This window comes from Notechis scutatus, chromosome 1 (genome assembly GCF_049901735.1).
Source record: "Notechis scutatus isolate UNSWTSFEM ecotype Mainland chromosome 1, rNotScu1.2, whole genome shotgun sequence".
Taxonomy (NCBI): domain Eukaryota; kingdom Metazoa; phylum Chordata; class Lepidosauria; order Squamata; family Elapidae; genus Notechis; species Notechis scutatus.
In genome coordinates, this window is record NC_142009.1 from 190,713,004 (window position 1) to 190,727,193 (window position 14,190).

General features: G+C 37.5%; 1 protein-coding gene across 4 annotated transcripts in view; it reads right to left on the reverse strand.

The window, feature by feature from the left end:
* MYO3B (myosin IIIB) overlaps positions 1-14,190 on the reverse strand; it is a 289,387-nt gene that overhangs the window by 78,066 nt on the left and 197,131 nt on the right. For all 4 annotated transcript variants that reach the window (XM_087949748.1, XM_087949749.1, XM_087949750.1 and 1 more), the window contains one exon: positions 12,010-12,090. In XM_087949748.1, coding sequence (XP_087805874.1) covers positions 12,010-12,090 — 81 coding nt within the window. The remainder of the gene's footprint in view (positions 1-12,009; positions 12,091-14,190) is intronic.

Sequence of the window (14,190 nt, forward strand, 5' to 3'; positions counted from 1 at the left end):
CATAAGCTAAAGCAATGATGAAATTCATATAATTTATCCTGGAGGAATATCTGATTTCACAACTTAAATAAATCCAATTAAATTTCAAATTATAATATCAGTTTTCCAAACTCAACTCAACAATAAACTTATTTCTCACATACTCTGGGTTTCTACATTTATTAAAACATTTCTATCCCACCTTTCAACTCTGCTGTGGAGCCCCCAAGGCAGCTAACATGGAAGCCTTTTTTTCTCTCTCTCTCTTGGAACGCATTTATTTCTTTTTTCCTTCCACATTTTATCAATGTCTGTTCAACTGCTCACCTAGCCACTTGTGTATTTGAGAATCTATTTATTTCCAAAAATGCAAATGTGGTCTATCTCTAAAGACTGCCTTGCTGGAAAATAAACAACCTAAAAAAAGACTTTCTATCCGGCCGCGATCTCTTGCTGTCAAAACCATTCAAAGAATATTCTGAATTCTGAATGTAGCCTCCTCCACTCCACAATTAAAATGAGCAGGCTAATCCTGGAAGAATTATTCAGGCAAAGCTCTCCCCTCCCCCTTCACACAGTATAAAGTAATGATAAGGTCATTTACAAAAGAAACTACTGCTTTTGAAATGGTGACTTGTAGACAAGAGGACTGCCTGGAAGTGGGCCATAGATAACACTGAAGGCTGGATTCTCCTCTCAGACACCAACAGCACCAGCCCCCGAGCCTTTGGAACAGATTCTGATGGAGAAAGGGTCCAATAAGGTTAATACCCCTACTTTGATCTCTGTCAAGGCAAGAATTAATTTACATTTCAGATGAAAAAGGTTGACAGCATGAAAAGGCATCTTGTTTCTGATATGTGAATGTGCTGTAATAGATTGGGAATTCTGAAAGGAAGTTCTGAGGAAGCTAAAGGGATAAACCTCACTGCTGCTTTTACTGGGAAAGAGATGAAAGGAAAACAAATTTCGGCATGAGCTGCGTAAAAACATGTAAGCCAAGGGGCTTCCTAAATTTCAAGACCACCTTTTCTCCTCCCACTCTGGTTCCCTTCTTCCTCTTTTAAACTATTTTTAAAAGAGAGACACTTACAGTATATTACATTTGATGACTCTTTGAATGCCTTGGCAATAAACCAAAGCTCTTCAGAGAAACAAAACTCCTCAGGCTTTCTTATAACCCTGATCATATTTTGTAGGCATCTTCCACGAGTGCTTGGTGGTGGGGTTTCTATAGCATCAAACATTGTTAATACAACAGCTGAGATACCCATTGCTGGAATAATAAAATCCGGAAAATGGTCAATGCAATTTGAAGGAATAAAGATTTTAAAGGAGAAATTCAGAAACATAGCATATATAGTGTCCAATCAAACATTTTTCAGGAAGAGGCATTTGACACTCTACTTAAACTCTCCCATAGAAGCAATACAAATAACTCTTTATAACATGGGTTGGAATAAACGTACTCTGATGGAATTTCATATGCAGCTTTTTAATGCTTTCTATGGGCTGTCTATGTTACAGCCTCTTCTTTTATCTCCCTGTCCAGAAATCAGTGACCTAATGGTGTACAGGTGGGCCATTTTTACATGAAAAAGTAATTACCGATGCATCTCATTAGTTGTATAAGAAAGCAATCTCCGGAGACTTCCGGTTTGTCGGCTTCGCTAGCGGCAGGGATTCGCGATACTGCGCGATCCCTGCGGCGCTAGCCGTTTTGGTGCCTCCGATCCAGACGGGTTTGGAGGCTAAGGCTGCCCTGCAGGGGCGGCTGAAGACAGGGGGGATCCAGAGAGGGGTTTGGGGGTGTTGCAGACCCCCTCCCTGGCCGGCAAAACCCCCTTTTCTCAAGACGGTGCAGCGGCGGTCCGTAATGGCCGCCGCAAAGAAGCCGGCAGCTGGGTAAGAATGTGCAGGAGGAAGAGGAGAAAGTTTTTTTAAAGTGAAAGTTTTTCTTGGCTCACCCAGGACTTTAAGACATATTTAACATCCTGAAAATTATGGCTTTCTGAATGATACTTTCCAGAAGAGAACTATAAGCGGCAATTTTGAGGTGCTGAAAGGAAAGTTTACTCTCCTTCCCTATGGAATCAACAAATGGATATTGAGAAATTTGTCTTTTTATAGAAAGTTAAAACTTGCTTTCTGTGATAAGTGGGAAGGGAGAGGACAATATATATATATGTTTTCTTAAGTTTTCTTAAGTTTTCGCGGGTACTTACATGTATGGTGTTCGGCTTGGTTCCTTTCTTATGTTTTCTTAAGTTTTCGCGGGTACTTACATGTATGGTGTTCGGCTTGGTTCGGGTATTTTCCCACGTCATTGTAGTTCTTTTAAAGTTCTAGCAACGTTTCAGCAGAATCTCATCTGCCATCATCAGGCTTCTGTATTGTGTCCGTCTGTGGGTCAGACTTTTACAGTGGTTTCAGATTTAAATTTGGGGCAGCCTATTGCTGTGCCAGAATGTTTTTTTCATCCTGATTGGTTGGGAGTCTTGGTCTGTGTTTATTGGTCTCGGAGTTTGCTGTGTTCTGCTTGATGGGTGTCTCTGATATCTTCTGTCTGTTTTTTGGCTCTTTTTGTATCTTGATTGGCTGGCAGCATTGTGTTACTTTAATGGAGGCCTTTAGTGCAGCTTGGCTTCGGGTAAATGGACGGCTATCATTAGTTAGGAAGCTGGGTTTCATCTGGGTGCCTGGTTGGGGTGTGTTTGAGCTGGAGGTATCAGGGGGATCTGTTTGTGCCCAGGTGTTTGCCTGGCTTGTGGTGTGGAGATTTTTTGTTTGTGAGTGCAGGCTTCCAAATGATTGACAGCCTGGTGGAATCATCTCTTCTGTTCATGCTTTCTGGTCTTTTTCAATCTCTATGGCTTCTCTGATGACTCTGTGGCTAGGGTTTTCCATAGTGGCCAGGGTTTTGGTGCCATTGAAGTTGATGCTATGACCTGTAGCTTCCATGTGTTGGACTAGTGAGGAAGTGTGTTCCAGCTTTTTGACTGCATTTTTGTGTTCATCCAGGCGGGTACTTATTCTTCTATTGGTCTGTCCAATGTATGTGGCCGGGCATGATGCACAGGGACTTCGTATATGCCTTGGTTTTCCAGGTCAATTTTATCTTTGGGGTTGCTAAGGATGGCTGCTATTTTTCTGTCTGTTTTGAAGGCAGTCCTGATGTGATGTCTGTGTAGTACCTTACTAATTTTGTCTGTAGTACCTCTTATGTAGGGCAGGACAGCTGTTCCATAGGTCTGTTCATCTTCTGGGTCTCTATTATGTTTCAGTGTGTTTTGTGGATCCAGCTGGTGATTTTGCTTTTGTGGAAGCCGTTGGCTGTCAGTACTTTAGTCAGGGTGCATAGTTCAGTCTTAATGTGTGTCTTGTCTGCCAGGCGTTTGGTTCTGGTAATTAGTGTTTTAGCCACGGAGTTTATCTGTGCTGGGTGGTGGTGGGATTAGGCGTTGAGGTAGCGGTTGGTGTGTGTTTTCTTCTGGTATATGGTGTGTCCTAGTGTGCCATCTGTTTTTGTAGATTAGTACATCTAGGAATGGTAGTTGTTTGTTTGTTTCTGTTTCCATGGTGAACTTGATTTTGGGGTGTGCGCTGTTTAGGTGTGTTAGGAAATTGTTTAGGTTTTCTTGTCCATGGGGCCAAATCACGAATGTGTCATCGATGTATCTTAACCATAGTTTGGGTTTGAGGATGGCATTGGCCAGGGCTCTGGATTCGAATTCTTCCATGAACAGGTTAGCAATGACAGGTGACAGTGGTGATCCCATGGGGGCTCCTTCTATTTGTTTGTATCTTTGTCCTTTGTATATGAAATATGTGTTGGTTAAGCAGTGTTCTGTTAGTTCCATGAGGTGTTTAGCTGGTTGGTATTTATTTTTGATGATTTCAAGGGTCTCTTTTATCGGGACTTGAGTGAATAGGGAAACCACGTCAAAACTTACAAGCAGAAACTTCCGGTTTGTCGGCCCAGCGAGCGGCAGGATTTGCGAGCTGCGCGATCCCTGCCGCGCTAGCCGCTTTTGGGGCTCCGACCCAGGCGGAGTGCGGAGCTAGGCTGCCCTGCAGGGGCAGCTGAAGGTAGGGGATCTGGAGAAGGGACTGGGGGTGTTGCAGACCCCTTCCCGGCCGGCAGAACCCCCTTTTCCCAGGACGGTGCAGCGGCGGTCTGTAATGGCCGCCACAAAGAAGCTGGCAGCCGGGTAAGAATGCGCAGGAGGAAGTGGAGAAAGTGCTTGAGAGGAGAAAGTTTTCTTGGCTCCTAGGACTCTAAGACATATTTAATAAAATTCCTGAAAAGTATGACTTTCTGAATAATACCTGCCAGAAGAGGAAAAAAGCGGCTGTTTGAAGGTGCTGAAAGGATAGCTTTCCCTCTTTTCCTACGGAATAAATAACTGGATATTAAGAAACCTATTTTTTAGGTGAAAATTGGTTTTAAGCGATGAGTGGGAAGAGAGGGATTAAAAGAAAATATTTGTATGCTAAGACTTTGTTGGAGCAGATGCCTTAAGGATTTGAAGACTAGAATATATTGTAATAAGATTTTAAACAGATTTGGACTTTCTTTCTCTTTGATTGATATTACCCCAGAAGGAGAAAGTGAGAACTCTGCCTTGGTTTGAACTGATTGATAACTTTGGGACTGTTTTATCTTTTTTATTTTCTTTTGAATATTCTGGTTGTTGTAAGAAGAAAGAAGGAGAAAAGAAAAGAAAAGATTTATAATGGCTCTTTCTGTTGAGGAACTAAGAAAAGAATATGAACAAGCAAAAAAAATGGTAAAGATGGTGTGGAAGAAGCTTTCCTTTTCTTAGAAATGGCGCTTACTAATTATCAACAAACATTACAACAGATGAAGACAGCAGAGGAACAAGAAAGAAAGGAAGGAGCCATCTTTAATGAATCTCAGAATTTGATCCAGAAAGAAGGAAGAGAGAAAGAAAAGAAAAGAAGAGAAAAGAAAGAAAACTAAAGGACTTAAGGACTTAAGATCTAAAAAACATTTAAGAAAGGGAAAAATAAAGTGCAAAACCAATATGATGATAGTAAACAAAAGGGAAAAGGAATACGACAGAGAAGGGAAGCCGGTAAGGCAGAGGCTAGAAGAAGGGGGGGTAGAAAGGTTTGTTGGGAGAAGAAAGAAAGGGAAAAGGTGGAGAAAAGCTACAATGTTTTGAAATTAAATGAAAAAAAGGAATTTTTATGGATAATGGATAAAGTATAATTTTTAAAAAAAAGATTTTGCAAGGTACATAAGATGAGATGGTAGTATTGCAATGGTTTAAGAGTTGACAAGAGATTAAAATGTTAAAATGTTTAAAAATGATTGGCTTTAAAACTTAATAATAGGAGAGGTTTAGAATATTGTTTTAATTAAAGAGTTTAATAAGATTATGGTATTGATGTTATTATAAAATTTTTATTATAGTATCTTTTTTTAATATTTGGATTTATTGTCTAATTATGCACTTAATTATGTTGGATGTATTAGTTAGATAGAATGTACCAAGCAAAATCTGATTGGGTATTAGATATTATTTTAAAGATTAATTTGATTAACTTAGGGGGGAGATAGAAAGGCATCATACTCTGATTAATGATTTCAGGAGAAACTGATTTTCTTTTTTTTTCATAAGGAATGAGACAAAGGGATGATAAAAAATGGACAAAAGATACAAATATAATGATTCAAACTAAGATGATTAATTAAGGTAGAATTAAGAAGTGTGAAATATGTGGAGAAGTTAATATAGAAGGCTTAGAATGGTAAATAAAATAAGTAATGATATGTAAGATGAGCATGAATATAATTGAAGTCCATGAAGAGAGAGACACCTGGGTCCAAGTTACTTTCCAAAAAGATTTTTTTTTATGTTTTGTGTGTTGTGTGTATATGTCTTTTTGGGGGGGAGAATTAGTAAAAACTTGTAGAAATATAGAATGAGAATAATGGTAACTAAGTCAGAAAGAAACAGATGAAATAATAATAATGATATTGAATAAGAGTAAAGAGAAGTAAAGAGAAATTGAATAAGAGGTTTTGGTATGTTATATGGAAATGGTTTAAAACAGAATCATAATTTATCTGACTTGTTAAATTTACAATGGAAAAAGGTTTAAACATGTAATGAATAATGATAATTTGTGTGTTTTAAAAATTAATAAAACTTGTTTTAAAAAAAAAAAAACTTACAAGCAGATCTTCTTGCTCCACGTGTAGATCTTTGATCATTTCCAAGAAGTGGTATGAGTTTTGTACATGGGAAGCTGCTGTTTCAGCATGGGGCTGTAGCTCTTTTGCTAGGTGTTTAGCTAGGTTTTGTAGTGGTGCTCCTCTGGAGCTGACTATGAGTCTGAGAGGTATGCCTTCTTTGTGTATTTTTGGGAGGCCGTATAGTTTGGGGCATCTGGAAGATTTCTCTCTGGGTATGATCGTGTGTTGGATCTCTTTGCTTATGTGGCTGGTTATAATTTTCTTCTTGGTTAATTTTTCCAGATATGTGGTTGGGTCTGTGTTTATGGGTTTGTATGTGGAGTCTTGGAGTAGGTCTGTCAATTTTGTTTCGTAGTCTTTTCTGACCATTACCACAGTGGCATTTCCTTTGTCTGCTGGGAGGATGATTATGCTGCTATCTCTTTTCAGGGTTTGTAGTGCTTTAATTTCATTTTTCTGTAAGTTGCTTTTGGGTGGCTTGCTTATGCATAGGATATTGGTAACTTGGTGTCTTATTTTATCAGCTTCATCTGTATTTAATTTAGTTAGGCTGGATTCTACTGCACATATGATGGATTCTGTGGGGATTTTTTGGGGTGCTATAGCATAATTGAATCCTTTGGTTAGAACATCTGTTTCTGTTTTGGTGAGTTCTCTGTTGGAAACGTTGTGCACTAATTGTTTCAGGTGTTGTTGTGAGTTGTTGGGGGTTTTCTTGTCATGTTCTAATTTCTTTAATTTTTTCAATAATTTTTCCTGATTCCGAGAAGCACAGAGCTGAAGACAGAAGCCTGAAGATGATGAATGAGACTTCATCGAAACGTTGCCTAGATACTTCCAATCTTACGCGGGAGAAAACCCGAATAACTAAAGATCTGCATATATATATATATATATATATATATATATATATATATATATATATATATATATATATATATATATATATATGTGTTCGGCTTGGTTCGGGTATTTTCCCACGTCATTGTAGTTGTTCTTTTAAAGTTGTAGCAGCGTTTCAGCAGAATCTCATCTGCCATCATCAGGCTTCTGTATTGTGTCCGTCTGTTGGTTTAGCTGATGATGGCAGATGAGATTCTGCTGAAACGCTTGCTACAACTTTAAAAGAACAACTACAATGACGTGGGAAAATACCCGAACCAAGCCGAACACCATACATGTAGTACCGAAAACTTAAGAAAACAAATATATATATATATATATATATATATATATATATATATATATATATATATATATATATATATATATATATATATATATATATAAATATCTTGTTGGAGGAGATGCCTTAAGGATTTGAAGACTGAAATTTATTGCAATAAGGCTTTAAAATACAGATTTGGTCGGTTTTTTTGATTGATATTACCCCAGGAAGAGAAAGTGAGAACTTTGTATTGGCTTGGACTGAGTGGTGACTTTGGGATTTTGGGACTGTTCTAACTTTTGAAACATCTTGGTTGTTGTAAGAAGAAAGAGGAAAAAAAGAAAAGATTTATAATGGCCTTTTCCGTTGAGGAACTGAGAAGAGAACATGAACAAACAAAAAGAGAGGGCAAGGACGCTGTAAAGGAAGCCTTTCTCTTTTTAGAAATGGCGCTTTCTATTTATCAACAAACACAACAATAGATGGAGGCAGAAGAAGAAGAAGAAGAAGAAGAAGAAGAAGAAGAAGAAGAAGAAGAAGAAGAAGAAGAAGAAGAAGAAGAAGAAGAAGAAGAAGAAGAAGAAGAAGAAGAAGAAGAAGAAGAAGAAGAAGAAGAAGCCATCTTTGATGAATCTCAAAATTTAATTAAGAAAGAGAGGAGAAAGAGAGGAAGGAAAATTAAGGACTTAAGATTTAAAAAAACACCCAAGAAAGAGAAAAATAAGATGCAAAATCAATATAATGCTAGAAAACAAAAGAAAAAAGGAACACAACAGAGAAGGGAAGCTAACAAGGCAGAGGCTAGGAGAAGGTGTGGTAGAAAGGCCTGGTGGGAGAAGAAAGAAAGGGAAAAGGTGGAGAAAAGCCACAAAGCTTTGAAACCAGATAAGAAAAGAGGAATTTTTTTTAGGGACAAAGGGTAATGTATAATTTGTTTAAAAAAAAGATTCTGCAAGGTACATAAGATGGTACTGTAGCATTTGTATTAGAAATAGAAAATTAGAATGGTTTAAGAGTTAATAAGAGATTAAAATATTGAAATGTTTAGTAATGTATTTAATCATATTGGATTTATTATCTTTTTTTTAAAAAAAATTAGTAGATAGAATATACCAAGCAGAATCAGATTGGGTATTAGGTGTTATTTTAAATGTTAATTTAGGGGGATGATAGAAAGGCATCATACTCTGATTAGTGATTTCAGGAGAAACTCTTTTTTCTTTTTACTATAGGGAATGAGACAAATGGATAATAAAGAATGGACAAAAGATACAAATATAATGACTTAAATTAAAATGAATTAAATAAGATAGAATTAAGAAGAGTGAAATGTGTGGAGAAGCTAATTTAGAAGATATAGAATGGTAAATAAAATAGGTAATGGCATGTAAGATGAGCATGAATATAATTGAAGTCCATGTAGAGAGAGGTTTCTGGGGCCAAGTTACTTTCCTAAAAGATCTTTTATATTTTTGTGTTTTGTGTGTTTATGTATGTGGGAGAATTAATAAAACCTTGCAGGAATATAGAATGAGAATAATGGTAACCAAGTCAGAGAGAAATAGATGATAATTATAAATTGGATAAATATAGAGAAAAATAATAATAGTGAAATTGGATAAGAGTAAAGAGTAATAAAGAGAAATTGGATAAGAGATATTTGTATGCTCATATGGAAATGGTCTAAAATAGAATTATATTGTATAAAATAATGTTTTATTTGACTTGTAAAATTTATAATGGAAAGAGGTTAATGTATTAATGGTTAATGATGGTTTGTTTGTCTTTAAAATTAATAAAATTTGTTTAAAAAAAAAAAGAAAGAAAGCAATCTCCAATAGTACTTTTAAAATAACTTTATTTTTCTTTAGAATTCCTATGCCCTGATGCAAGTATACATAATATAGCAACAGCCAATGTACTCCATTTATTTATACTGTTAGAAATACTAGAGACACAAGCATTTTATATACATTTTATAGTATGGCTTATGCCATGGTCTCAGAGTTCATGTGACTTTTTGCTGAGATTGCATCAATTACTGTTTTCCTTATCAAGCACCAGTGGGAGGAAAGACTCTGTAAAAACAAGATGCAACCAAGACATATGCCCAGATGCCATGACATCTAACTTCAAAAAGATCTGTGTCTATATCTTGTAGTAACTTTTGCCTGTTCTTCCAAACAAACAGAAGACAGAAATGGAAAACAATATTGAAAATCTCTCTGATGTTAAAACAAAACAAAACAAAAAAGAAAAGAAACACACTGTTTTGCACTCCTGGGTGCGTCAACATAAAGTCACACATACCTCTGATACATAAATCAATTTGTGCCAATCTCTAAACTCCTTAGAAAACAACATTTTAAAACCTGTATGAATCAATGTGACAATGCACTCTCAACTTTGGGTATGATTGGACCATCTTGTTGCTCCTACTGGAAAGAAGTTATAGGTTTCTAGCCCTTATCTAAGGGTTTATTCAATGAACAAGCCTCTACTGCAGGGGTCTTCAAACTTGACAGCTTTAAGACTTTGGACTTCAACTCCCAGAATTCCTCCTCCAGTCATGTTTGCTCAGGAATTCTGGGAGTTGAAGTCCACAAGTCTTAAACTTGCCAAGTTTGAAGACCCTTGCTCTACTATATTGTGATGGGCTTCATTCAGTTTGGAGTCATTCTTAGCATAGAGATCCAGAATAGGAAAAAAGAAATTGCATACATTGTGGGGGGAGGGAGTTATAGTCAGGGGAAGAAGATATCCTTTTCTTGAAGACCAACTTGGCTTCAATCCTTGGCATCTCCAGTAAGATTAGAACATTTTTTTCTGAAACTCTGGAAAGTTTCTGGTAAAAGTGGTACATTAAATGAACCGATGATTTGGCTGAGTTCCTTAGGTAATTTGAGTTTCCTATTTAATTCAAATGAAAAAAGTTGTCTTCTCTGAGAGCAGCTTTTCTTATTCACCACAATTAAGTCTTTTCAGGCTGGGCCTGGTGAAGTGTGTATGCTTCCTATTACAAATCCTGGAAGTGCTGCTTTAGAATTTCTGTTCACTCTTCACTTCCTACAGCAATTTCCAGGAACTTCTAGAAACACTTAATCACTTTCTTTTATATATGGTGGTTTTCTCCTCAGGGACAAAGGCACAATGTAATACTTAGATATTCTAGAAATAGGTTTTGACAAAATATCACATCGGCAGGATTGGGGAGAAAAAACTTGTATCTATTTTTAAAGATAAAAAAAAAAAAACCTAGAGGGAGTAATTTAGGGCTGAACCAAATGACCATTTATCCCAGTGCAAGTTTAGTTCTCTCACTTTGTTTTGTAGAGAGGACCAGATGATGTCCTCCAAAGATCCCAGCTCCCCCATCTTTTTCCACTACACATTAAAAGTAACCAAGTGAAATTGACAAGATTCTTTTACTTTTCCTTCCTAGCCAAAGCAACAGGAAGGATGGTTCTGGAGTCATCAGAAAGGTTCATACAAAAGGTCTGTCATCAAAGACATGCCCACAAAAAGTAAGTGATTGGCGCTTGCTTTTCTAGCATGGATAGGAGGAGTAATCTACCGGTGGGCAGCTGTACTGCATACAGACTAAACATCTGACCATTGATGAAGCCAAAGTAGAGGAAGGAACTGAATTCCAAAAAAGGGGTTGCTGAAACTGGCTTGGTTTCTAGCCAGATTATACAGAGGAGTCAAGCTTCTTAAGATTGTAGGGCTGAAAAGCCCTTAGGGTGAAAAAATAATAAAGCCCAAAGTGGTTAACCATTCCCTAGCCTCTCATTTCTTCCTAATCTCACTCCTTCCACCTGCCGTATCAAACAACTGTTTGCAAGGGGGGAAAAGACTGAAACTCCTTATGCAAATAAGAGCAGCTGGGGAGACATTTTGGAGTACAAAGGCAACTGAGAGGGGAAAGATTAAGCACTTTGCCTCCTTCAGCATATTTTGGTTCTCCATCCATCTCCCAAGTTGATTTCCCCCATATCACCTCCTACGATTTGGATAATGCTTAGTTTAATCCTTACAGGCATTTCTTATCACCAGGTTCAAAGCAACGTTTCTCTCTGTTCAAAGTTGTGGGCTCTCTTCCTCATACCAATAATTCAAATTAGGAAATTGCTTTCTGTTAGCTCATTTGTATGTTCACGGACAAGAAACCTTATCCGGAATCTCAGATAAAACACTTTCAGAACCCTTATTTCTGGATTCTTTTAACTGGGCATTCTGGGGTTGAATTCCAAATTTCTACAGGCAAAACAGCACCTCTGTTATTTTGCTATGGCTTAGCCTAAAAAATGAACAGTCAGATTCTTTTATTAAAAAGATGCCATAGGCTTGATTTCTATAAGCAAAGCAGCACTAGTCAACATTTTGGGTCATCAGTACAATTAAACATAGATTTTATATTGTAAATTGGTTCTGTAGACTGTGGTCAGATTGAGCACTTTCCCTGGCTGTCTGAATCCACTGCATGTCAAGTAGAGTGAAAACAGTCATCTGAACAGATCATAACTTAAGAGCCTTTTGTCTGGGCTGCACATTATTCTTATCAGACCTCAGGACTGACATGGGAAATCACCCACAGTAAAATAGGTGTCAGCTGTGAAAATATTGTTTTAATTACCTGCTTGAATATGAATAGCAGCATCGATTCTTTTGTTCTTTATATCCTTGAACTTCCTGCGAGTATCATATCCTCTCCAGGCTAAAAATACAAAGTCATGTGTTGTGAATTATACTGGCTTAAAGGAAAATGCTATAGAATGAGAAGTGTGCCATAGTTTGATCTGTACCCGCTTCCCATCCAGGCCCTATCCCAGTGGAACAGCCTGTTGAATGATCAGAATCTGTCTCAGAAGCTCCTTCCCTGTAACAATGGACTTTTTGTATGGCATGTTCTGTCATTAGGCTTAGCATCTCCAGCAGAGAAATACGCAAGAGTAGTTATTGACTGCTGATTATAACTATATTTAGAGTAAACATTGTAGCAATAAAGCTGAATTGTTGAAGAAGTAGACAAGAGTGGGCAGCTAAATGGTTTCTTGTTCTATCTTCCTACAAATGCCAAGCCATTTTAATATCAGATATATAGAGCCAGCACTGTGCAAAGATGTCTCCTTGGTCATGTGGCCAGCATGACTAAACGTCGAACTTTCGAACTGCTAGGTTGGCAGAAGCTGGGACAAGTAAGGGGAGCTCACTCTGTTACGTGGTCCTAGGGATTCGAACTGCCAAACTGCTGACCTTTCTAATCCACAAGCTCAGCGTCTTAGCCATTGAGCCACTGCGTCCCATACATGTGTGTGTGTGTGTGTGTGTGTGTGTGTGTGCAGATCTTGGCATGTTCAGGTCTTTTCCCATGTAAGATTGAGAACATCTTGGCAACGTTTCGACGAGGTCCTACTCGCCATCTGCAGGCTGGTGCTTTCGGCTTTGTGCTTGTGCGAGCAAAGCGTGATCGGAGCTGCCCTCTCCCTATATATACTGGTGGGGAGGTTGGCTGTGTTGTGTTGAAACGTTGCCAAGATGCTCTCAATCTTACACAGGAAAAGACCCAAACACGCCATACCTGTACCCATGAAATATATATATATATATATATATATATATATATATATATATATATATATATATATATATATATATATATATATATATATATATCATTCAGCTTTGTTCGGGTATTTTCCACGTCATTGTAGTTGTGCTTTTAAAGTTGTAGCAACGTTTTGGCAGAATCTCATCTGCCATCATCAGGCTTCTGTATAGTGTGATGATGGCAGATGAGATTCTGCCAAACGCTGCTACAACTTTAAAAGCACAACTACAATGACGTGGGAAAATACCCGAACAAAGCTGAATGCCATACATGTAAGTACCCGCGAAAACTTAAGAAAACAAATATATACATATACATATACATATACACATACATACATACATACATACATATATATATGTATGTATGTATGTATGTATATATATATATATTTATTATTTATTTATTATTTATTTATTTGATTTGCCAATTGTTTACAAGATAATAAGTATAAGCGTATACATAGTTGTGAATACATGAAATGGGTACATATAAGAAAAATAAAAGAATAAGAGAAACAATAGGACAGGGACGGTAGGCATGTTGGTGCGCTTATGCACGCCCCCCTACAGACCTCTTAGGAAGGGGTGAGGTCAATAGTAGACAGTCTAAGGTTAAAGTTTTTGGGGTTTGGGGAAGAGACTACAGAGTCGGGTAGAGTATTCCAGACGTTGACCACTCTGTTGCTGAAGTTGTATTTCCTGCAATCAAGTTTGGTGCAGTTTACTTTTAGTTTGTATCTATTGTGTGCTCTTGTGTTGTTATGGTTGAAGCTGAAGTATTCATTGACAGGTAGGACATTGCAATGTATGATTTTATATACCATGCTTAAGTCAGACCGAAGACGGCGTAATTCAAGGTTTTCTAGTTCTAGAATTTCAAGTCTGGTGGCATAAGGTATTCTACAACGAGTAGAAGAGTGGAGAACTCTCCTTGTGAAATATTTCTGGACTTTCTCAATTGTGCTAATATCAGATACGTAATGAGGGTTCCAGACTGATGAACTGTATTCGAGTATTGGTCTAGCAAATGTTTTGTATGCTCTGGTTAGTAGTGTGATATTACCAGAGAAAAAGCTACGTAGGATTAGGTTAACAACTCTTAATGCCTTTTTGGCTATGTAGTTGCAGTGGGCTCTAGCACTTAGATCATTAGAAGTGAGTATTCCAAGGTCCTTTACAGAGCTTGGGTCATCAACAAGTTCTT